General features: G+C 38.4%; 1 protein-coding gene across 50 annotated transcripts in view; it reads left to right on the forward strand.

The window, feature by feature from the left end:
• Window positions 1-26,280, forward strand: part of ABI3BP (ABI family member 3 binding protein) — a 148,101-nt gene that overhangs the window by 43,561 nt on the left and 78,260 nt on the right. For 42 of the 50 annotated variants that reach the window (XM_083736021.1, XM_083735976.1, XM_083735998.1 and 39 more), the window contains exons 6-15: window positions 5,652-5,713; window positions 12,109-12,160; window positions 14,654-14,725; window positions 15,188-15,271; window positions 16,951-17,028; window positions 19,534-19,608; window positions 20,364-20,438; window positions 21,280-21,402; window positions 23,064-23,135; window positions 23,410-23,481. In XM_083736021.1, the coding sequence (XP_083592147.1) occupies window positions 5,652-5,713; window positions 12,109-12,160; window positions 14,654-14,725; window positions 15,188-15,271; window positions 16,951-17,028; window positions 19,534-19,608; window positions 20,364-20,438; window positions 21,280-21,402; window positions 23,064-23,135; window positions 23,410-23,481 (765 nt within the window). The remainder of the gene's footprint in view (window positions 1-5,651; window positions 5,714-12,108; window positions 12,161-14,653; window positions 14,726-15,187; window positions 15,272-16,950; window positions 17,029-19,533; window positions 19,609-20,363; window positions 20,439-21,279; window positions 21,403-23,063; window positions 23,136-23,409; window positions 23,482-26,280) is intronic. The other 8 variants (XM_083735975.1, XM_083736000.1, XM_083736009.1 and 5 more) reach the window with 4 other exon arrangements.

Below are 26,280 nucleotides of genomic sequence, written 5' to 3' on the forward strand. Positions count from 1 at the left end.
CTATTAGACGCCAGGTGTATTAGCTCCCCCCCCCCATTTTGGGGGACTAAGTTTTAAGAAAATGAGGGGAGATGGCCCAAAGTTGTAGAGCCTCTCCCCCCACGCAGCTGCGGACAGGAAACACTCCCTAGATCGTTTCCCCCTTGCAGATAGGGAGTGTTTCCCTTTCTCAGCAGCATCAAGGGAAGTTGTGCTTCAGCCAGCCAGCATCCCCAGATTGCTCTCTGCTTGCAGCAGCATCTCCCTCCATGCCACTACAGTGGTACCTTGGGTTACATATGCTTCAGGTTACAGACTCTGCTAACCCAGAAATAGTGCTTCAGGTTAAGAACTTTGCTTCAGGATGAGAACAGAAATCACGCTCCGGAGGTGCGGCAGCAGCAGGAGGCCCCATTAGCTAAAGTGGTGCTTCAGGTTAAGAACAGTTTCAGGTTAAGTATGGACCTCCGGAACGAATTAAGTACTTAACCCTAGGTACCACTGTATATGTGTATTGGATGACCCCAGTTTTTTTACATGATTTTTGTGTCAAAAAACCTTGTCCAATACAAGGAAAAATACAGTAGGTTCTGAAGCAGCATATTTGCTTCCTTAATTTGGGTTATGGTTGTTTCATTTTATTTATGGCATACGTTTTTGTTTTATTCTGATTTAAAATCTTTCATGCATGCAGTAGAAAACCTTTTGTGTCTTTATGGAATGTTTCTCAAGCTGTGTAATGTCCTCTATTTTCTATATTAATTGCTGTTCTCGTGCTTATTGAATACTTTGAATTACCCCCTCTAGAGGGCTGAGGGGTAACAGTTACAAAACAGACTGTAAAAAACAAGTCAGTGGATTTTTCCATCTAAAAGCTGCTCCTGTGGGAACGACCTTGGGACATGAGCGGCCCACCAGAAGAGATAACAACAAGAGCTAAAAGTAAAATTGCACAAAAGAAAAGGGGCTCAATATTAAGCCTACTGCCAGCAGGTGCAGCCGGGCAGGAAAAAGTGACAAATATACCCATGGATCCAGTGACACAAGCACTACTTAAAATAAATGAATCTTTAGAAGTTTTGACAAAGCAGAGTACAGAAAATACCAAACAGCTACCGAACTTTCAACAAAACTAGATCTGAATACTAAAAGTATTACATCTAATACAGAAACTATAAATAAATTGATTGAAGAGAATGCCATAACTCGGAAAATTGCTGAAGAAGCTAAAACTACTGCTGAAACTACACAGGAGAAATTGGCACCAGTCTGTAAAAAGTTGGATGAACATGATGCGACCTTGTCTTTGTGGGACCTACAGAGGAAAGAGAGAAATCTGAGATTAAGATTAGTCCCTGAAAGTGAAAAAGATAACTTGGTGGACTTTCTCACAAAAGAGTTTTTGGAATTTTGGCAGGTAAACCTGAAGGAAGAAGAATTTAAGATAACAGCTGCCTTCAGACTGGGCAAGAGACAAAACAGAAAGACCCCAAGGGATTCTCTGATAACTTTAAGATCCAAAGAGGAAAGAGACAAAATATTAAACCTACAGTACCAGAAAACTTTAGAGATCGAAGACGCTTATGTGCAGATCTACAAGGACATCCCTAAATACATTTTGGAGGCGAGAACTCATTACAAAGACCTGGTTTACCTGCTGAAAAGGAACAATCTACCTTTCAGGTTGGAATTTCCACAAGGTTTGTCTTTCAATTACAAAGGAAAGAAAGTGAAAAGAAACGAGGAGGACCTTCAGAAGGGAGTGGTGGAATTGACTCCAGAAACAGATATTCTAAATTTAACATTTGGACTTAAACCACAGACAGAGGAAGAACAAAAACAGGGTGCAACTGGAGGAGGGACTAACTAAACAACAAGATGTCTCTGCAATTTCTAAGTTGGAACTGTAATGGTTTGAACCTTCCCAGAAAAAGGCGTGAGGTTTTTCATATTTTGAAAAGAGAACAATTGGACTTGATTTGTTTACAAGAAACCCACGTGACCAGGGCACACAGAAAATTGCTTATAAATACCAAAAACCAAAGTCTCATGAGATTTTAAGAGAAATTAAGTTTTACCAGATGCAGTATATGGAACTGATGAACCAAGAGATAGAATGGAAAATTAAGCAAATGAGACAAAGGACATTTGAATCAGCAGACAAATGTGGGAAACTTCTAGCATGGCAATTGAAGAAGAGACAAAAATTGAACACAGTTACAAGTTTGGAGGTGGAAGGAAAGAATATTTATAAACCAAATGAGATTAGTTTTCAGAGTTACTTTAGAAGATTATATGCAAGAGGGCCGGAGAATGAAGAAGAAATAGATGACTTTCTTAAGAAATATGGTTTACAAAAGATTTCACAACAAAGTACAATGGTTTTGAATGAGAAAATAACAGAACAAGAAATAGAGGGTGCCATTCAAAATATGCAATTGGGGAAATCTCCAGGACCAGATGGGTTGACCTCCAGATACTACAAAGCTTTGAAGGAATGGTTAATACAACCGCTGAAGGGGTCTGCAATGAAATTTTAGAGGGGGGAAAGGCACCTGAATCGTGGAAAGAAGCATTTATTACACTTATACCAAAAACTGAGACTGAAAAGAACCACCGCCCTATATCATTACTTAATGTGGATTACAAAATATTTGCTGACATTTTGGCAAAAAGATTAAAGAAGGTGTTGGTGGAAGAGATTCATAAGGACCAGGCTGGCTTTCTCCCAGGGAGACATTTGTCAGATAATGTGAGAAATATAATTGACATTATGGAATTGCTAGAAGTCAACATTAACACGAAGGCGGTATTAATATTTGTGGATGCGGAGAAAGCCTTTGATAATATTTCCTGGAGTTTTATGAAGAAGAATCTCCATGGGATGGGGGTAGGCCAAAGGTTCGAAAATGGTATAGGTGCAATATATTCTGAACAAAAAGCGAAATTAATTGTGAACAATGTGGTTACAGAAGAACTTCCTATAGAAAAAGGGACACGACAGGGGTGCCCAATATCCCCACTACTTTTTATATCTGTCCTGGAGGTTTTGTTAAATATGATCGGGGGGACCAGCTGGTTAAAGGAATTCAAGTCGGAGCTAAACAATACAAATTGAGGGGTTTTGCAGATGACTTAGTATTAACTTTACAACAGCCAGACACTAGTACGAAAAGAGTTTTAGAATTAATTCAAGTTTTTGGTCACGTAGCAGGATTTAAGTTGAACAAGCAAAAAACTAAAGTTTTGGAGAAAAACTTAACAAATGCTGAAAAAGAGAGATTTCAAAGTGAAACTGGATTAATGGTGGCAAAAAAAGTGAAATATTTGGGGATTAATATGACATCTAAGAATGTGAACCTATTTAAAGATAATTATGATAAATGTTGGACAGAGATAAAGAAGGATCTAGAAATATGGTCAAATTTGAGACTTTCCTTGTTAGGCCGAATTGCTGTAATTAAGATGAATGTATTGCCTAGAATGTTATTTTTGTTTCAAACATTACAGATTGTTGATAGGATGGACTGTTTCAAGAAGTAGCAGAAAGATATATCTAAATTTGTCTGGCAGGGCAAAAAGCCCAGAATAAAATTTAAGATATTAACTGATGCAAAAGACAGAGGGGGGTTTGCCCTGCCGGACTTAAAACTGTACTATGAATTGGCAGCTTTCTGCTGGTTGAAAGACTGGCTACTTCTTGAGAACACAGACATTTTGGATCTGGAAGGGTTTGACAATAGATTTGGTTGGCATGCATATATATGGTATGACAAGGTAAAAACTCATAAAGGATTTAAAAACCATATTGTCAGGAAAGCACTATATAATGTTTGGATTCGATATAAAGATTTATTGGAAAATAAAACCCCTAGGTGGCTGTCACCAATGGAATCTAAGGAGGTGAAAAAACTTAATATGGAATACAAATGGCCAAAATATTGTGAAATTTTGGAGCAAGAGAATGGAAAAATCAAATTACAGAACTAGGAGAAAATGAAGTCTAAAGTACGAGACTGGCTTCATTACCATCAAATAATGGAAGTGTTCAAACAAGACAGGAAAATTGGCTTCCAGGTGGAGAGATCAAAACTAGAAACAGAACTGTTAGAACCCAATACTAAGAATTTGTCAAGAATGTATAACCTGCTGTTGAAATGGAATACATTAGATGAGACAGTTAAATCAGCTATGATTAAGTGGGCACAGGACATTGGTCATGATATTATGTTTGCTGACTGGGAACAGTTATGGACCACCGGTATAAAATTTATGACATGTCATGCCTTAAGAGAAAATATTATGAAAATGATTTACAGGTAGTACATGACCCCAGTCAAGCTTGCAAAAATTTACCATTTGCCCAATAATAAATGTTGGAAATGTAACGATACTGAAGGTACCTTCTACCACCTTTGGTGGACTTGCCCGAGGATTAAGGCCTTCTGGGAAATGATCTATAATGAAATTAAGAAGGTACTTAAATGTACATTTCATAAGAAATCAGAGGCATTTCTCCTGGGCATAGTCGGCCAGGTGGTGTCTAAGAAGGACAGGACGTTTTTTATGTACGCCACCACAGCAGCAAGGATTCTTTTAGCAAAGTATTGGAAGACACAAGAGCTACCCACGCTGGAAGAATGGCAGACGAAGGTGATTGACTATATGGGACTTGCGGAGATGACCGGCAGGATCCGTGACCAAGAAAAAGAGACGGTGGAAGAAGATTGGAAGAAATTTAAAGTATATCTTAAGAACTGTTGTAAAGAGTGCTAAAACTGTTGGAAAGAGTGCTAAAATGTCAAGGGAAATGAAAATATAGAATTATAGCTGTAATTGATTAAGTATGAGAAGGAGCTAAAAAAGAAAATAAGTAATCAGACAATTGGTGTGAGGAGTTGTTGAAAAAACTTTAAAATAGGGATGCAGAAAGGGAGAGGTGAGGGGAAGTCGGGGAAGCAAGGTTTAGGAAAAAGAGGATTGAAATTATACATGTTGTATATGTTTTGTTTGTTTTTGTATTGTGTGTTGTTTTGTTTTTAATATGTGTTGGAAAACTAATAAAAATATTATATAAAAAAAATATTTTCTATATTAATTGCTGAGCCCACACTACAATAATCTACATAAATTCAGATTAAAATAGACAACTTACAAATACTACAAATACAGTTTACAAATACTAAACCAAAAACAGGTCTTTGGGCTTCGTCCCAACCAGCAAACCAGCCACATGTATAGAGCTCCCAATCTCTGCAGGCCTGCATGCTGTCTTGTCACTTATATGCCAGTTCCTTCCTTTTCAAAGTATTGCTTCAAACCATAGTTACAATGGAAACTCTAGCTCGCATTAATAATGGTTAAGCATGGTGCAACCATAATCATTACTATAGTTAAGCTTTCAATGTGGATTTTGTGTGCAAGAATAAATATTTTGATGGAGCAAGAGGGTCAATTCCCTATCCTTGATCTGTTCTATATGTCTGAACTGGACAAAAAGTGGGAGCTCTATACTGTCGAGAATGTAAATAGAAGGAGAATAAATAACAGTTTGATCGTTAACAGCCATAAACACTGGGGACCAACTGGAGTAGATCTCCCTATGTTTGAATATTAAAAGGGGTTTTGTGTGTTGAAAAACGCAGAATAATTTTGTTGTGTTTTTCAACCAGGTAAAAACAAAGAAAATGGACAACTCCAAAATAATTACAAAATACCAAGAATCCCAACTCAGGTATGAAACTAAGCTTATTTTAGGGTCTAATACTGTATAAATGACTAATATATCAAATCTGGTAGTTCTGGGGGGTTTATTTTTTCTCTCAACTAAAGTTATGCAAACAATATTATTACATCCTCTCAAGGAACAAACTAGTACTTCTCACTTCCTCAAATCAGAAGAATACCCTGTCCATCACAATTTCACAGAAAACTGAATTGTCCTAGTAGCATTTTTGGGTGCAGTTTATCAAATTTATACCAAATCCAGCCTTGGCAGATGAGAATTATTTTTGGAGATGGAAAAACGTGGTATTTAATTGCTTTATCATTGCAATTTGATACACAAATACTGTTCTCTCGGGGGCAGGTGGCTTTTACAGTGTAGAAGGACTTTGTTTGATTCTATTTCTGCAACAAGCATGGATAACAGATATAGATTATATCAATTTCAAAGTTTTCCCCAAACACTGTTTCTGTCAAAAACATTTGAGTTGTTGATAGAATCAGCACAGCTGTCAACTTACAGATTTGAAAATAAGGGACCAGCAGCCTTGAAAATAAGGGACCAGCAGCCTTGAAAATAAGGGACCAGCAGCCAAAATAAGGGACCTGCAGCCTCACCTGTTCCAGGCACTCCAGTCTTCCTGTCCTCCTGCAGTCTGGTCAAACTCATTTTGGTAGCTTCGAGAACACTGTCCAACCAACTTTGTAACCAGAGGTTCAACTGAATAGAATCTGAATCACATGCACCACAAGGCCTATGCAGCCTCAACTTAAGATGGCTCCCCGGCCTGGCTTTGCACTGCAAAGTTTGCAGCAACTCGTGTTCAGCATTCAAAAACCCCCTCAGCTTGCATTAACTAGCCACACACAAGGCATGCAAGCTCCACCCCCAGTCATTCTTAGACTTCTTATTGGATGAGCAACACAGCCAAGCAACACAGTTGGAGCCTCCCTCCTCCCTGGCCGGCAGGGAGGGAAGGAGAGGAGCTGCTTCCTTTGAAATTTAAGGGACATCATTTAAGCGACATTTAAGGGACATCCATCAATAAGGGACAGCAGTGGGGCATGGCGCTGGGATAAGGGACTGTCCCTTCAAATAAGGGACACTTGACAGCTATGAGAATCAGTGTTGGGAGTAAATTAGAAAATCAGGTGTCAACCTGATTTTACTCTGCTTTTCTGCCTAACAATGCCAGAACAGAATTGCATAGTTAGATAGAACTGCTAATATCATAATCAAAATGAATTTGCCATCATTACAAATCTGCTGTGTGACTTCACTTGGAATACTATGTACGTTTCCAATCACTTCACCTCAAAAAAAATATCGTCGAGCTGGAAAAGATTCACAAAAGATCAACTAAAATGATCAAAAGGCTGGAGCAACTCCCTTATGAGGAAAGTTTAAATATTTGGCAGCTTTTTTGTTTAGGTAAAAAGCAAGTAAGAGGTGACACATAAAAGTGTTTAAGGTTATGCATGTGTAGAGAAAGTGGATAGAGCAAAGATTTTCTCCCTCATAATACTGGAATTTACAGCAGGCCCAGCACCAGTGGTTGGTGAGATCAGATCATTCAATGATGGATAGGCAAATCTCCCAACATTCTACCTCATATATGGATTGGCTTGTTAAGAATACTGCTTATTGCAATGTTCACTGTAAATATTGCATTTTCATATTATTCTAGCAATTAACTAAATGTAACTAATAAAGAACTAAAGAGAGTGCCATTGCATGTGAACTGAATTTCAGCTTCGTGGCTCATGTGGGAAAATGTTAAATCATTTTGGGATGTAGTTTAACTCAGAGGTTTGAACCAGAGACATATCCTATTTTTCAGTTTGTGGTTGTGCATTTTTGGAATTGGGGTACGTTTGTCTGCATGTATACAAAATGTCAAGTTTCTAAGTTGTGTGGGAAAGAATTAAAACATTCTTCATCCAGTTCTGCTCTCTTAACCTCCTTGCAAGCCAGATACTGGGTCATAAAGGTAAAGGGACCCCTGACCATTAGTTCCAGTCGTGACCGACTCTGGGGTTGCGGCACTCATCTCGCTTTATTGGCCGAGGGAGCCAGCATACAGCTTCCAGGTCATGTGGCCAGCATGACTAAGCCACTTCTGGTGAACCAGAGCAGCGCACGGAAACGCCATTTACCTTCCTGCCAGAGTGGTACCTATTTATCTACTTGCACTTTGAGGTGCTTTCGAACTGCTAGCTTGGCAGGAGCAAGGACCGAGCAACGGACGCTCACCCCGTTGCGGGGATTCGAACCGCCGACCTTCTGATCGGCAAGTCCTAGGCTCTGTGGTTTAACCCACAGTGCCACCCGCGTTCCTATGCAGGGTCATAGGAAAGCTGTAAAAATTACATGCCATCCTTTGGTCTGTTGTTTATTTTATTCTATAAGCCATAGGTATGGAAGAGGCAGAAGGAAACACTGTCAGAAGATGTATTTCACTTCTGCTTGATTCTGATGCAACAGTTTTATAATGTCAAGTTCCAAGGTGGAGTCCTTTACTTGATTCTCTGACCGAGAAAGCGGGAACTTAGATTCTTCTGTTTGTTTATCTCCAAAGAAAAACAAGATTTTCTCAAAGATTTGTCCAGTCAAATGGAGCAGGCCTGACTTAAAAGAGATGTCTTGCATCTTTAAAATGTATATATGTTATTTTGGCCGTTTCCCAAAAAGTCAGCAAAAAAGAAAGAAAGAAAAGACTGCCAAAAACTACGTGGCTACTTCCTACTCTTTTATGTTTTTGCCAAACCAGATTAACGTGAAACATAGATGGTTAAGTGCATTAGGCATACAATCAGGAGTCAATATGTCTGGTTTCTGGCACTGCTTGTACAACTAATCTTCTCTTAGTTATGCAGTGCTCACTTCCATTAATCTCCCATTTTTCTGTCACATATAATCTTATGGCACATCAATCTCCGTCTGTATTCTGTGTAGGACAGATATGTCTGCAGTCCCTATGCAAATGAATAAAAGAACACAAATCTTACAGTAATGTTTAGCCAGCTCTAGAATCTCAGGCCTGGGACTCTCCCCAGGCAAAACACCCTCCTGGGCCACTCATCAGTTTGCTTTGCACCTTCCATAAGTGATTTTGCCTGGCTGGAATGTGTCCTTTGATAGAGAGGATAGTGAAGAAACTCGTAGTGTTCAAAGCCAAAAATCATATTTATTGCTCCAGCTACATTTGCCTTTAGCCCTTCCCTTCCCATCTCTGGCATGTGGCCCCCAGAAGGTTATCCAGAAGGGAATGTGGCCCTTGGGCTGAAAAAGGTTCCCCAGCGGAATTGATGCCTGGGGGGAATTTCTGAGAAATTGATGTTAATAATTGTTTAAAAATTGTTTCATTACTATTATCTTTTGTTTTTTAAAAAAACAACCAACTTTTGGGGTGTCTTGGTTTTTACTTTTTGAAATATGGCAACCCTGTTTATGGCCATCCTTGAACAAAGGAACTTCAAAAGGAAACACCAGCATGAAACTGCTAAATTACAGCTAGGAGAAATTTGATTCAGTTTGCATTCAAACCTAAATTCATGCAACTCACACTTTGAAACAATATGAGAACTGAAACACAGCCATCCGAAAATCACACTTGAACTTTGCAGTGGAATTCTCCAACCAAACAAGATTTACGAAAATGGATATATTGGGTAAAAATTGTGCAACAAAGGAAGATATTCGTGAAAATATACAAAAATGAACTATGTTGTGAAAAACCACATACAAAAACTGTGTTAGGAGAAATTCATACTCAAATGTTGAAGAATTTTCATGAGGTATTCTTTTTAAAAAAAAAATCACAGAAGTGATTTATCCACATCATAGAAATATGAAGAATTAATTTAAGATCAGAAAAATAACAAACTGAGAAAACAAAAATTGGCAGATCCTTCCATCCCTAATTAAAACTTTTCAAAGATTCTATTAATTTGGTCCTGAATATTTTTTTACTCAGCAATGCTAACATACTGTAGTTATGTTATCACTAATTACTGCTACTGTGAAGGGTCACTCAGGAGGGTTCTTTTTGCATGAATTTAAGTTGTAATTTAATTGTCAGACTGTACTTTTTCAGTTTCATTGCCATTTAATTCCAACTTTCACTTTTTAATATGTTCCTGAGGATTACATTTTATGCATCTGATGAAGTGGATTGTAGTCATGAAAGCTTAAGTCATAATTATTTGTTACTCTTTAAGATGCCACAAGATTCTTTGCTTTTTTATATACCGTACTTGCAGTAGTATCTTTAAGTCCTTCATTTCTCACATTTGTTCTCTGTGAAATAAAAGCTTAACAAACCTCACATCAATCAGTAAAGCTGTCAGTGTAAATTATGATATTGCATAATGTGTCCTCTCTTTGTGATAACCATGTTTGTTTAATTTTTAGATGTCTTCTGAACATCAAATCATGCTTTCATTGCACCTTATATTGTAGGTAGACTTAGTTACACAATCTGATTTATAGTCTGGGGTTGAGTCAGGTAATTCTTACAAATACAGTATCTACAGCCAGGCTGGTGCCTGATCCCTGAGAATGCCAAAGGTCTTTTAACATTATGTCAGAATTTCCTTCCCCTTTAGGAGGAAATGAGATAAGTAAATAAAAATTAGGAGATGCTTCCAGCTTTGTTACAAAGTTCCCTAAATAATATACTTAACTATCAACTGGGACTAAGAAAGAAGGAAACATTTTCAAGATTGAAAGAGTCTTTTGAGCAGAAACTGGGTTAACACAGATACTTAACTTCTGCTCCAACTATTGATATGTAATTCTTATTATTTCTAGTGTAAATAGTTTAGTTTCCTATGCTTTTATCATTTTTTGAACCTGCGGTCTCATAACCTAGCTGTTTTGGAAGCCTTTTTGACAAGCTTCTGAAAACCAGATGTAGAAAAACAACCATTTCCCTTCTGCCCATATCCCTGCTGACCACAAATAATTATATTAGATTCTTGTACAATCATCACCAAGTTATGTGGTAGTTTTACTCTCATTCTGTGCTGGGGTCTAACCATTTCAGGCCTTTTTTAAGATCAAATTGCAAAATCTTGATTCTTCTGTTAAAGCTGTTTTGTAATTGAACCTGCCACACCCTTTGCGCCTTCTTCCCAAAGCCAGGTGCCTCCTTGCCCACATTTGGGTGGGGGGCAGAGTGAGGGTAGGGTTGCCAATTTAGGACCATGCATGGGGCACCATAATTCCCAAGTCTGCCACTCAGGAAAGTTAATGAAAAGTGCAACAAGTGTCATACTCCTGCTGGATCATGCCCACTGCACTTGTTTCCAAATTATGGACAGGATCTAAAGGAGCACTTGGGCTTTTCCAGATCCCCTTACCTCTGGTACCCCATAAAAAGCTGCTCTTCAAGGCCAGGACAGGGTCTGTTTGGACTGCAAATCCATATAGAATTATAGTTCTGGTGCATGTGATAAGTTTGCCATTTTAATGTATACACATTCCCATACTGAAAAATGGACAGAATGCATGTGTTCCCTTACATTCTTACATTAGCCTTATACTCAGAGAAGAGTTATTGCTGTTTTCCACATTTCTGGCATTTCTTGTATTTTCCAGACTTTCTACAGTTAAAAGGTTGACTGTGGGAGCTGCCTAAAGCAGTGGCTATCCAGAAGGTCCAATAGGAGAGAGCTGAAGTTTGCTACTTCTGTGACACAGAAAGCTAGTTTTTTAAGACGATGGATCTTATTTTCCTTCTAAAGACAAAGAGATTTTTATTCCGTTGGAAAGCAATCATTATCAAATAAAAACACACTATACAATTGCCAAATCTAAAATCCAGTTTCTATCATGTCAGGTGGGATGTTGTCTCTGTGTGGTTGAAACTTCAAAGCAATGATATATTCCTCTGCCTTGTCCAAATTGGGTGGTAGCATAAGGTTACCAGACGTCCCCGTTTCCCAGGGACAGTCCCCAGATTTACAAATCAGTTCCCATACAAAATCCATTGAAGTTGAAAAGTGTCCCCGGATTCATTGAGAAAAATCTGCTTACCTTATGGTAACACTTGGGTATGAAATGCACATCAAAAGTTTGTTTTCTGGTGCCCAAGCTGAACCCCTGTTTCTATGGCTATCCACTGCATGGATAGTGCATTGGCAGATTCAGCAATCAAAAGCCATAGGTTGTCCTGCTAGGCTGTTAGCAGCCAGGACAGCATGGGTCACTTGCATTTATGAAGTTAAACATGTACGGGCTGTATAGCTAGATAAAACTGAAGCAGCAGCAGTATTTTTTATGCACTTGGAAGATATGTCCATTCTTGGGACAACTGAGCTTTAGGAAAAACTTATTTTGCCACCTCAAGAAAAAGCGAGTAACATTCGTATTTTTATAGAATGTTTTCTTTTCCTCTCCAGTTTATACCAGCAGATTCAAAAGTTCAGCTTCCTTACACAATAATCAAACAAGGTAATGTGTATGACTTCTCATACTTGATTTCCATAGAATGGAAGACATTTCTTTATGCATGAAAATAATTGGGGTGTGTTGGGGGGAGGGTCCATGAACAGAAAGGAATATTCTTGTCTTAAGACTGGAGGAAACATTCTCAAAACTAATCCCTTTAACCGAATTCCATTGTCACACTGAATGCAAGACTTAACTCATTCTGATCAGTTCTTATAACATGACTTCTTATCCCTGCAGAAAAGAAAAGAAAAAATCTTGGGTTAAATTAATATTTTTGGCAACAACCAAATCCATATCCTGTTGGCAATCTGCATTATCTCTTCTGGCTGCGAAAAAAGGGAAGATTTTGAAGATGCACACCAAACTGTCCTAGGGGCACAACCCCAGGGCAATACAGCATTTCATATGGCTAAATCCATTCCAAGAGCCCAGTTTTGTATAGGTCAAATGGAATTTTGGAACCTGGAAACATATTGTGGGACACCTAAAGTTAAACCTTGAATAGAAACAGAGTAATCTGGATTTGATTCCTTTGAGAGGACAGATTACTGGAGAATAAAAGCATTATGATATACTTCAGTTTATTTACACGTGGGACATAAGTGGAAGCAAACCTCTTAGATACTCCAACAGCAGTCACATTGCCCTACATCAGTCCCCCAAAGAGGGAGATCCAAAAGGCACTTTCCAGAACCGAAGACTGTTACCTCTTTCGGAGACCCACTCTAAAAGCTGCTTCTTTGTTTCTTTCCATGCACAGGCTTAGATCACATCAGTCTTAGCTGGGGTACCTGAAAACAACAATGTATTCCTTTGCCTTCTCAAAAATGGGAGGTATGAAATGCACATCAAAAGCTTGTTTCTGGCACAACAGCTGAATCACTGTGTTTGTGGCTATCCAACATGTAGTCAGTGCACTGACAGCTTCAGCAGTCAGTGGCCCAAAACTGATTGCAGACTGAGGCTCATGGAGGAGTGTTCCGTTTCGCCTAATAGATTAGCCTCTACTGCCCTTCTATCCAACAACAACTTTATTGATGATATCATGATGCGAACGTCTTTAGGAGGAAACACAAAGGCTTGGCCGTCTGTCCATTTTAAATTCCTACTCTCCCTTCTCTTGGCCAGGCAGCACATTGATCTGTGCATCATCTAATAATAATCTATGTTTCTTCTCTTCTTTTGATGTCCTGTGAAGGCCCCACAATCTGCTTGGATCCTTGTCTCTTTCAGTTAAAAAATGAAGTTATTTGTATTAAGCTCTTTACCTACCTTTCTAACTATATTGCTCCTGCCTACTAGCCAGGATGGCTATGGTCCACCTCCATGGGAGAGTACTCTTCTGCTTTCATCCTGCTTGCAGGTTCTCACAGGCATCTGGTTGGCCGCTATGGAAACAGTGTAGATGGCCTGATCCAGAGGGGTGTTCTTACAATCTTGGATTCCTTCTGAAAACCCCACCATCTCTGAGAACCATTTATTCCTTGTATGGTCAACCTTTTCAGACCCAGGACCAGCTTTTAACCCAAACATGTGTTTTGGGCCCCATTTCTTAATATTTTCTCATGTATTTGCATGGTGGTAGTGCCACACTTGTTCCTTAGTTTAATCTGTCTTCAATTCCCCTTGACCCTTTCCACTCCTGTCAGCCATCTACTCTGTGGTTATTCCACTACCACATCAGCAACCTGTCTCTTCTCTCTTTCCACACTTCCTTCGAATACACCACCATTTCCCCCATTCTTATGACCCTCCCCTTCAATCAGTTAGAGGGGGATGATGGACAGAGCTAATGAGGTTCTATCTGCATTTATCTCAAAACACCTGGCATATGGTGGTGTTTTATGGAATATCTCCCCCCAGAGAGGCTCACCTGGCATCTTTGCTGCCTTTTCATTATGAGCCATTGGCACTTCACTTGTACACCAAGTTTCCAATTGCTGGTTTATGTGCTGGTTTTAATTGTTTACATTTTTTTAGCTGCTATGTTTTATGTTGATTTTAGCTGAAGTCTTTCTCTTGACTTTTTTTGCTTTGGTGATTTATTTTGTTTTGGTTTCTGTATTTTTTATTTGTGAATTGTATTTTATTTATGTTAATTGCCCTGATAATTGTGGTTGGATCGGTGACATGCAAATGTAATAAACGAGCAAATTTATGCTGCCTTGACTTCCTCTCTTCCAACTCTTATTTTGATCCCTGCAACCTGGCGTCTGCCTTTTTTTCTCTCCACTGAAACTACTTTCATTAAAATCCCCTGTGGTTTCCTTATTGCCTAATCAAATGGACTCTATTCTTCTCATTGCTGACATTTAGATCTGTCTCTTTACTTACTTAACTTGATGGTATTGTATTAATGGACCTTACTGAAATTGGCTGCATATTGTCACAAGTACTGATCATGTGTGTGAGAGAATTTGATTTGTAATTTAGCAGCAACTTAGAGACAATGTAGATAATGAGAATTGTTCCATTCCATTCTTGTTTTCACAGTACTTCAAAATGTCACACATCGGGCACAATCTAAAATCCCAGAGAAGGCTCCATTAGCAGGACCAATACTAGGTGACTAAGATGTCCATTATTCCAGACAGTGCACCAGGGTTCACCCTCAACCCTTATCTTTTAGAGTTTTCTCTTTTCTTATAGTTATTTGCTTTGCATCTTTCTTACTACTACTGTATCTGAGCAGAGAGAGATAAGGAAAGGTATATTCTTAAAACTGCTGGTAGTTACATTGTTGTTATCATTCTTTAAGAGTAAAGTGGGGACAACCCTTTACTTGTCTTCAGCAAGTAAGTAAAAAATGTTTTCCATAAAGGTAAAATGCTTGCATGGGAACTTGGTTGGGGCTGTTAAGGAGGTTGTAGTACTTACAATATGAAACTAGTACCTTCGTCATGATTATATCTTCTTTCCCTACTGCTCTCTCCCCACACCACTAACACCTTATATTAGTTTTTATTCAAAAACATCAATTTTAAAAAAGTACTCCTGAATGAACAACTCCTTTACCTTCCTGTGTAGTGCACCTTATTGTACCAGATTTCAATGGAACACGACAGAAACTGCCATCACTGGATATCTCTGAAAGACCAGAGAAAAAACCGGGTAAGCAGAAACAAGTAGCTGGATTTAGGGAGCATGTAAATCAGGTCTGCCCAGCTTCTGACGTTTCAAGATGGCGAGACATCCATGTTTGGAAACTGAGTGGGAATGTTTCACCACTGTGGGTCTTCCTCCATTGGTCACTGAGACCATCACACAGCCTGTTAGCCTTGTGTTACCAAGTATTTGAAAGTGCCTAGGGGGCAACTGGAGCTGATCCCTGCTGAAAGTGGAATTTGCAGCTGGCACTGATTTGGCAAACCAGACAGGGATTGGCCGCGCTCAGGAGTTCCTGATCCAGAATCACCAAATGGAGCTGTTCCCTGCCTAAAGCAAAGTTCATAGCTGGCACCAATGAGCTGATCAAAGGTGGCTGCAAAGGGGTGTACAAATCTTTAAAAAGGTAAATAAATTGGAAAGTTTAAAATATAAATCTCTTTTTACAAAATTAAATTGTCTAAAATACATGAATGGTCTAAATATATGTTGTCCTGTTTAGGACCGTATATAAAAAATTATTCCCCCAAAACTCTTCTTTTTCAGGTAAACCCACTTGACCTGCAAGATCAAATGCTTAGTAGATGACAGACTGTCTTAACTAGGAGGAAAACAGACTAGGCAAAAAAAGCACCATTCAGAGATTTTGCTCATGAAAGATGAGGAATACTGAACATAAATGGTATCACGATGCCTCACACTTAAAATAATCCCTTGATGGCGCATCACATTTGCCAGTTAAAATAACTAAGTCAATAGTTTCAAAATGTTTGGAAAGACTATGGAAGCTTAGGTGAACATACCCTTTATTTAGTCAATTTTGTCTAGAAGATTTTACGGAGATGGAATATATTACAAAACAACATTGTTGGGGCTCCACATATATATTGCAGCAGAGTACAGAAATAAACAGTCTGCTAAGAATGCTGTTTGAAGGAATAAATAAACAAAGTTTATTACTCCTACATTCTGAGTAGAAGCTTACATGTGGAGTTATAAGGTTAAACACCAACTGACTAGGAGAAGAAGCAGGAAGGAACTAAATGTCTGAGAAACAATACAGAAAGATCTTTTGGTGTGAAAGGACTTACAGAAAAATAAGGGTGAATCCCGGTGATTAATTGACTCTACAGGGTTCTTGAGTTTGTTGTGGTTTTCTGAAAATCAGTAACGTGTTTTTTTAAAAAAATGACAGTATTTGGGAAGACCATCTTCTGTTCAGGCTTCAAAGTTGATGAGACACTGAATTGCCATTTAATGAGAAAATTCAAAATAATAATTTGCAGATGAAGTTCAGTATCCTGAAATTTGTGGTTGTGGTATCCTAACTTCGTTTGCTAATGCTTGCCTTCTGAAAAATTGAAAATTAGTGGTTTTGAATTTTTCCTTTACTCACGTGTGCATGTACCGAGGTCCATCAGACTAGCTAATGTGAAACACTATTATGATGTGGTCTGGTTTGGAAGGGGTGTTCAACTGTCTCCCATTTTGAGACCACTGGCGACATCAGGGATGTTAGTGTTTATGGTAGTCATGCTGGGTCAATTATTATTAAGAAAAGCAGAACAATGAGAAGTTAGGAAATTTACTTTCCAAAAATTTAGATCCTTTGCTGCTTGTCACAATCTCTGTAGTTGTAATGGATATTTTATGTGTTTACTAAATCCTACATTTTCTTTAAAAAGCTAAGAATGAAACCCAGGAATGGCCTGCGGAATCCAAGACACCAGAAGTACAAGAAATCTCTCCCCAATCCCAACCCGGTGATTATTTTTTTCTGTTTATTTCTATTGTTTATTTTATTTTAATTAGATTGTGTGCTCAATTAACAATTCATTCATTTATTTAGACCACATTAATAAAATTCTACATAAAACTGAGCTTACATCAGTTAGGCAAAATGTATTGAAGTATTCTCATTTTCCTGCATGTTAACTATTTCCCTCAGCATCTCTATACAGTGGTACTTCAGGTTACATACACTTCAGGTTACATACGCTTCAGATTACAGACTCCGCTAACCCAGAAATAGTACCTCGGGTTAAGAACTTTGCTTCAGGATAAGAACAGAAATCGTGCTCCGGCGGCACAGCAGCAGGAGGAGGCCCCATTAGCTGAACTGGTGCTTCAGGTTAAGAACAGTTTCAGGTTAAGAACGGACCTCCGGAACGAATTAAGTACTTAACCCGAGGTACCACTGTACAGCCATATTCTTTTTATATGAGTTATAAACTTCAAAAATTTTCTGATTTGGAAGCTCATTTAATATTCTGTTGGTGTGTTGCGCTTATTAAACCTTTACAGAGGTCAACTGCACTCCCATCTAATACTTTTACACTTCTGTATACTGAACAAACTGTTACAGATTGAACAGCCTGCTTGATAGCTGAGGTGCCTTTAGTTAGGATAGTGTTTAAATGAGTCATACCCAGCAATCAGGGACATGCTCTGGCACTTGTCCAGTTTAATGCTTTCTGTTGCATTATAGCAAGCTGTTTGGGGGGAGGGTTCCTTTTGGCCTGTGATATTTTGGCTGCAATCCAATGTGCACATATTTAAGGGCAGGGCCGTCTTTAGCATATGCACTGCCGGGGTGCAAAGAGGGGAGGGCGGGAACCCAAAGTTGTTAACTTTTTTTTAGGGGGAGTAAACTCAAAGTTGAGATTCTTTGGGGAGGGGGGAAGCCAAAGTTGTTGACCTTTTTTAGGGGGGAAATCGCTCACCTGTAACAACAATGCAGTGGGCAAAAACTGCTTTTGTTTCCCGACTTGTCGGGAATATTTGATGCTACAGAGTAACAGAGCGACGGAGGAGGGGGCCGGGGACTTTCGCTCCATTGCTTTTCACTGCCGCCGATCGAGAGGGACCAGTATACAGTAGGTATACATTGGCGCCTCCCAGAATTTGGCACCCAGGTGCCCCTCACCCCTTGCACCCCCGGGTAAAGACGGCCCTGTTTAAGGAGAACCACCACAGAAGCCAAAGAGATATGCATAGGATTGCACTGCTAGTTGTTTCAGTAACATGGAAGAGGCAAACTATGAAGCAGGTGATGATGGATATCTTTTAGAACACTGGTTTTAAAAAGGGGTATACAGGGAAATTGGACACATTAATCAGACATCAACAGCTTGCGGCTGGTTTTTAGATCCAGCATTGCCATTGGTTATGTAAATAACATCCAATAACTTGGTAGTGCCGCTACCAGCTGCTGAACCAGCTATATCCCTTCTTGGAGATGGAGAGGTGACCAGGATGCACTGTTCTATCTTTTCTACAGAGTCTTAGGTAGCCACTACAATTATCCAGATATTTTTTCTTTAAGGGGAAATTGAGTGAATGGTTTTCAATCACAAGCTGAAAAAACTATTTCATGGAGTTTCAGTGACCGTACATTTCTGGTGAAATACTGTATACAGTAGTACCTCAGGTTAAGTACTTAATTCATTCCAGAGGTCCGTTCTTAACCTGAAACTGTTCTTAACCTGAAGCACCAGTTCAGCTAATGGGGCCTCCTGCTGCTGCCACGCCACCAGAGCACAATTTCTGTTCTCATCCTGAAGTAAAGTTCTTAACCCGAGGTACTATTTCTGAGTTAGCGGAATCTGTAACCTGAAGCATATGTAACCTGAAGCATATGTAACCTGAAGCGTATGTAACCCGAGGTACCACTGTATGTGCTTTTATGCTCAGTGTAATATTCGGTTCACTATCAAGTTTTTAAACTTATATGAAAATGATGTTGGTGTCCTTTCATTAGTAGAACAATTTCATCCTTTTCTTATTTGTTTTTCAAAACACAATAAATGTACTTTTTCATTATTTGATCCCTTCCATGCTCCATTTACCACTTTTCTCTTTATAATACAGCTTGTATTTATTCATGCTTTCTGATATTTCTTCACTCCTCTAACTTGGTCTCTTAAATTACTCAAACCACCAATGAATTGTTCCCTTGCATAGATCCAAAATGATCACTGGAATGGTTTCTATTTGACTTGCATGACAGTGGGACTGGCTATTGTTAGCTATACCCTTGCCTATTTACAAGGAAGAATTACTTTGAAAGAAAGCACAATATACTGTGTTTTATAAATACTTGTACATGCCCTTACTTGATTGAATGATCAAAGGATTTTAAATGTCTAACAATGATCTTATATTCTGAAATAAGGTTTCTCTTATTACATGCTGCTTGACCTAATTCAATTATACTTGGATATCCTACCCTACACTAAGAATTATGCTGACTTTTTTAAATCTTGCAGCTATGACTGAACTAGACTGGGGAAGCAGCAAACCTACAGCTGCCAGTGCCTCAGAAGAAACAAAGAGCTCTCCAGGTAAAATACAACCTTCCTGTGCTGCAAGTACTATTTAGTGAGAGAGCCCCTGCAGAGATTTAAAATCACAAAACATGCAGCAAAGTAAAGCGTGAAACTATAGGCTGTTAGATCTTTTAAATGTTCCCTTCTAAGTTTCTTTCAAAACTCCCCACTTCCCCCTTGCAGAGAAAGAGACTACATGTTTGGTAAGTTAAAAATGGTTTACTTACAAACTCTTCAAAGGTCAGATCCATGTGCTTTTCCATACAGCAGCAAAAAAAAAAAAAAAAGGACAGTACAACTTAGTTTCAAAAAGTGGTAAGAGTTTCTATATTTTTTGTATAGCGACACAAAGATTGCTTGCAGAAGCCTTGCTAAATCAAACTTAGAGCATCCATCTTAGACATCCTTACTGGTCATGTTCATATGGTGGAAGTAGAAAAAGAAGAAGAATTTGGTAACATTTCCTCCCAAGGTGAGGGAATGTGACCTTGCTTAGCCTGGCAGGACAGCTTACTCTATGGTCTTAACCCCTTCATGCATTAATTACAGTTAAGCATGTTGGTTATATGAGGCTGCATATAATGTGACCCCACATACTCAACTTTTGATAACAGTGACCCCACATACTCAATGTGACCCCACATACTCAACTTTTGATAACAGTGCTTTAGGAACATTATGGTAGAATTGTAACTGCTGTGCTAGCAGAATGTGGTGTCCTCGTTCCAATAAAGAAATAATATTAACCCTTTTCTCTTTCTTTTTTAAAGCTCATTCTGAAAGTGAACCAGAATCCTCAAAACTTAATAAAACTCCTTTGGCTAAATTGCCACTTGACACACTGGGTAAATACTTTGTTTATGGCATTTCCATTGCAGACCTAGGGCTACTGAAGGCTACCTCTGATATGTGTGGGTGCATACATATGAAACAGAATCAACTGCTACATAATAGATAAGCAAGTAGTTACTGCCATGCAGGGGAATGCAATCAGTCTTGCATCAGCTTCCTGTATTTTTGGAGCATTCTTGAAATATAGTTGTGATCCTATACGTGTTTGCTCAATATTGAATTTAGTGTGACTTAAAGCTATGGAAGCATGCATAAGATTGTGGTCTCTGATGCTTTTTAGTGTCTTCTTCAGTGTTTCTTTCAGTGATTTTGGAAAACATGCTTGCTAGCTGGGAGAGATATTTAATGTCTTTTTGTATTGTCAACTAAAAAAATATTTTTTTCTTCAGCAAAATACATTATGGCTTTTCAAGTAGTGAGACAAAAGATGCTTCTGGGTGACCTGTTTATTGAACATTTATCCTGATGTGTTTGCACAAAGTTTGCAGACAATGTTGGCTATTTATTGAGTATGCGTTGTGATTTGTTCACAGAGTTGCATCAAGCAATCATTATCCTTCACTTCCCTTGTCGCTAGCAGTCTGGTTTATTTTATTTTTATTTTTTGAGGAGAGGAGCAGGTTTGTTACACAAGAGTACAAAATCAGCTTTAATTGTGCAACCTGAATCTGCAGGTATGTGGCTGAATACCACCCAAAGATAGTGGAAGTCTGGAAGCTCCATTGAAGACAAAATATTATCTTTGTGAAGTTGTCTTCATCACCCTGTCCTGCTTTGCATAATGTGGCCATAGTATCCTGTCTAAAGAAAGGATGTCAACTCTCTCTTTTTTAGCTCACACTGAAAGGGAAGTGGAGTCTTCAAAACCTTTGGTTGAATTGCCACTTGACACACAGGATAAATACTCTGTACATAGTATTTCTGCTGCAGACACAGGGCTGCTGAAGGCTACCTCTGGTATGTGTAGGTGCATATATGTTAAAGAGATTTTTTTTATTGTATTACTGAAGTCATGACTGTTGTATAATAAGCAAGTAATCACTGCAATGTGGTGGTGGGCAATGTATGGACATCAATAAGTAAACCTGTTTCAATTAAAGCTGATCATCACAACTTTACAAAGCCTGCAAAGCACCTTTCTCATTCATTATTTTAAAGATAATTGTTCTAGTTAAATAAGATGAGTATATAAAGAAGAATATATTTTGATGGAATTAAATGTGAAGCATAATGGAGAGTTAGGAATCTTATGAACAAGTGGCCTCTGAGAAATTAATTCAAAGCTATTATTGCTGAATGGAAAGGAAAGCTTTGGGTATCAAGGTGAATCTATGGTTCCTTACATCATTGATGTCAGACAAGAAAAATAGGCTCATATAATATATATTGCTAGCACTTGTTTAAAATTGTGAGGAATTATACTGAGTATGAACAGAAAAGGATTTAAAGTCAAACTCACTGGTTTTTTATTGCTCACAATAGGAAATAAAGTAATCTCCAAGAAAAGTATGCCCCTCTAAAGACAGAATTGGCAACATTTATACATAACAGTTGGATTCCATGTATATTAGCCTTTAATATTACAAAAAGATCCAGCAACATTTTACTTGCAAGTCTGTCTGTATGATCTATTCTACAGGCAATGATCTGAATTCATCTGCTAATTTTCCTTTTGTTTATCTATACTACTTTTTGTCACAAAAATAATATTATAGAAACCTTTTTATTTTATGGTTGACTTAATAGAGGATTAAATTAAGCCAGAGGGAGAGGGAGGACACTGTGGACCATAAATACCATGCAGATCACAAAGGTTCACTCATAAAGAAAAAATCATAAAGAACCAAAAATAAGGTTTAAGAGGGTTATGTGTTAATTCTTAAGAAAAGGTGTCTGGAATCATTAGAAGATGTAAGACATAAGCCATAGAGTACATCTATAGGTTTCTAGATACATATGAAAATAATCACAAATAACCAGATAATTAACTTCCAAAATGTGTTTGTGTTGTTCTTATATTTATAGTAAAAGATAATGGTTTGGGTATATATTATCACAATCTTTCTCACATGCCATATCATCTTCACCCTATGGCAGGTTTAGGGAAGTTTGTAATGTTTAATGTTTTGTCGCATTATTATTATTATTATTATTATTATTATTATTATTATTATTATTAACATTCTGTTGAGAGTTGCCCAGAGTGGCTGGGGAAACCCAGCCAGATGGGCGGGGTATAAATAATAAATTATTATTATTACTATTGGCACTTTCAGCTATTTTGAATTAAAACCTCAGTTATGATTCATACCTGTGTGATCAGTCCTGTATTCGGCTCAGTCTTTGTAAATTTGCTCCTTGTAATTTGGTCAGTCTATATGTGCAGCTAGTTTAGGCCTGTTTTGTCTTGCTGTTTGGTATTGATTCAGTGGAGCTTAGCAAACAAAATAGTTGCTTACCACAGCCTAATCAAGCGAGGTTGTCGACCATCACTGAAACATAGAGATAAATAAGATTTTCTGTCTGTTTGTTACACCAAATTACAAAGTAGTAAGTATTTATTTTCAGTATTTTGAATACTGATACATTGGGCTTCTTTTTCTTTTTCCAACTTCTAGCTCCACACGAGTTGCCAGAAATTCCTAAAACTAAAACACCTCACACACTTCAAATGCCCACGGAAACATTGGGTAATGGCAAGCTTTTTAAATACAACTAACAATCATTTTAACTTCACTTCTTTAATATTTCATTTAAAAGCTATATTGCAATGGTAATGTTTTCTTTGGTTCTGTACATGATGGATTATGATGCAACCAATTTCCACTTCTTTCAATTATCTTTCTATAATTTGCAAAATTATGTCCCCAGAAGGCCCTGTATGACAATGGGGTCTTACAGACTTGTAAGGTGAATTTTGCACCGATGCTCTTTATAAAGGTTTGGCCATTTCTTTCACTATAGCTTCAAGTGACATGCAGCCAGTTCCTTCAGCACCCCAGCCACCTGCTCCAAAAGCCACACCAACAAGGCTGGGTAATTATTATTATTTTTCTCTTACGTTGCCTTTTTCAGGACAGATGTTATTTGAATAGTTTGGTACTCTGGACAAAAATAAATAAGTAGGTGAAATGCAACAATAAGCCTAAATCTCTCAAGTTCATATGCACATAAGGAAAAGTAATATGGGGAGACCACACAAATTTTGGTGCCCATAATCATAAGCACATTCAGCTGATCAGCACTTCCATAGTCTCTACACATTGTGGGTAATGCAGAGGAAGAGGACAAGATTTCAGTAGGCTCAGACAGGATTTCTGGGCAATTTGTGGCAGCTCAGCTGGCAGCGTCAAACAAGCTGTCCAGACTAGATTCTACATTAGCTCCACATCTTTGCCCTTAAGTACAAAATTGCCAGTGCAGGAGGAGCAATCTGGATTAGAATTTTAGCATGGAGGGGGTAAGTGAGCTTTGATTTCCCCCCTCTGATATGACTCTGATGCAGATTGGTGGCCCCACACTATCAATTAGCATAGGGGGAAAATTATATACATAGGCACAAATTCAGAAGGGAAAAAACCTAGAATTTAAATAGAAATACATTACATCTCACCTTAACGAAGAAGACATTAGATGAGTTGTTTGTCAGTCTGCTGACCAGCAAACTGCTGATGGGCATTGTCAAGACTTTTGCTCTCCCTTTTTATAATTACTTATCTTTGAACCAGATTTGGACTAGACAACCCTCACCTAGCGGGTTCCTAGAAACAGAGGGTTGTCCTCCGGCAGCCCTTCCAATAGAGGACCATCCTCTGTAAAGTAGAACACATGGCTACCCTATTAAACAGTTTTTATCTGCCTGCAAGCTGCTTCGGTAGAAAGAGCTGTAGGTCTTTGAGACACCTTATCCCTTACATATTGAACTGGCAAGAAAGAAGCCACCAGAATGCTACTGTTGCTGTGATAAAAGTCCTATTGAGGTATTAAGAACCCCCTTTTATCTTAGAAGGGAGAACGGTATGTTTGCAGAACATGCTGAAGAGGATCTTAGTGCCCAAGACACAGTTTCAAATAATGTGATTGAGCATGGGCCAAACGACACAACATGCAGTCACATGTTTTAACAGTGCGTGTATTGTTTTTATGGTAAATAAGAGCCACTGGAGAGCCCAGTCAGAATCAAAACCTTTCCTCCTACACCTACCCCACAAAGCTGTACTTTAACATTGGAGGGAAACTCCCGTTGGTGCCAGTGGCCAATGGTGGGAGCCAGCACATCTGGGTGGGTGTGTTCCGTCAGCGCTCCTGAACTGTTTGTGAACTGCTAGTCTGGCGCTTGCATGGAGGCAAGCTGGATTCCATGCCCCTTTTACATCCCAAAGAGGTGATCACCATTGTCAAATATGGACATGCCAACAATCTGGCAAATCCTTGATTTGGATCTCCTAGTCCTTCTGGCTTATAGAAGTTATGGCTTATTTTGATTACAGATTTTTGGTATGTTCAAGTTTCCAAGGCAGGCTTTACTCTTAATGTGGATATTGATCAGATAACAGGAACAATCACCTTCATAATTTATTTTTTCTTTTCTTAAATTAACTTACTTGAGTCTGAGATCCACAAATTCCTTCATAATTTCAGAAGTCAGTCCATCAGGTTTTACTATTTACCTGGCATTTTAGTTACTATTTCAAGCACACTTTCTTGGAAGGCTTCATTGAAATTTTCCCTGGATTTCCTCTGCAGCATTTAAAGTATACCAGAGGGAGACATTTCTTTTCATTTAGAAACACTCTGGGTGGCCAATTTATGGTGAGGTTTAAGTTTCTGAAAAGATGCCTTTGTTAAGATGGTTGTTATATTTTGCACAGAACTCTGATAGCTCTTCATTTATGCAATTCCTTTAGCCAAGAGCTATGAATCATGCAACTTTTTCCTTGTAAAATCTCCAAGGTTGCTTGTGTACTTTCTGTTGGCAATGAACCATTTATCCAGGTTTGCCATATTTGCAAACAAATCCTTTAATTCAATTGACATAAATTAATTTGGTTTGCGGATGGTGGGCATTTTCTGTATAATGCGTGCAACATTATACAGAATTCTCCCTTCCATATGTTTTTAGAGTTTCTTCTTAAAAAAAAAAATTAAGATTTTTTTAAATCACTTTTTTCTCTAAAAATAACAAAGTAGACATCACCCTAAAATTATATGGAAAAGGGTTCCTATTTCATGTAGTGTACATGACTTGTCCCCATAATTTTTTCCTTGTTGGTCATCCTATTGATGAAATTATAATGTTGGAAGGACTCACACTCATGTCTGCTCATGAGCCAGGCAAATATATGTTTCTCTAAATCTGGCTTATGTCTAGACATGAGTGTCTGTCCTAATACAGATTTAATCATGGGAGTAACTTGTAGCTTATTCCCAGGAGTGAAACTGGTAATATCAGATGTGACCTAAAGTCTATTCTTGATGTTTCTTGGACGTGACCCCTCAGCACAGGGGCTCCCATTCGCTTCTATGAGGAGCAGTGATTTTTTCTGGATATACTCAAGAGTACACAGTACCAGCACCATTTTTTTCTAGAAAAAAAGCAATGGTTAAAGTTGTGGCACTTAACTGTAACAACTTTATGGTGAGTACCGGCACATTTTTTCTAGAATAAAAGGACTGATGAGGAGGGAAATGCTCAGCACAGTATATGAGTAGGAAATATTAACTCCAAAAGTTAGTGAAGCAGATCGTGAGTTTATGTGGTGGACTGTTTAGCTTTTTATACCACAGAATTCAGATTGGAGATGCATTTTTAAATATCTTGCAGTCTCTTGTCAA

This window comes from Podarcis gaigeae, assembly GCF_964106915.1.
Source record: "Podarcis gaigeae genome assembly, chromosome: 4".
NCBI classification, from domain to species: Eukaryota; Metazoa; Chordata; class Lepidosauria; order Squamata; family Lacertidae; genus Podarcis; species Podarcis gaigeae.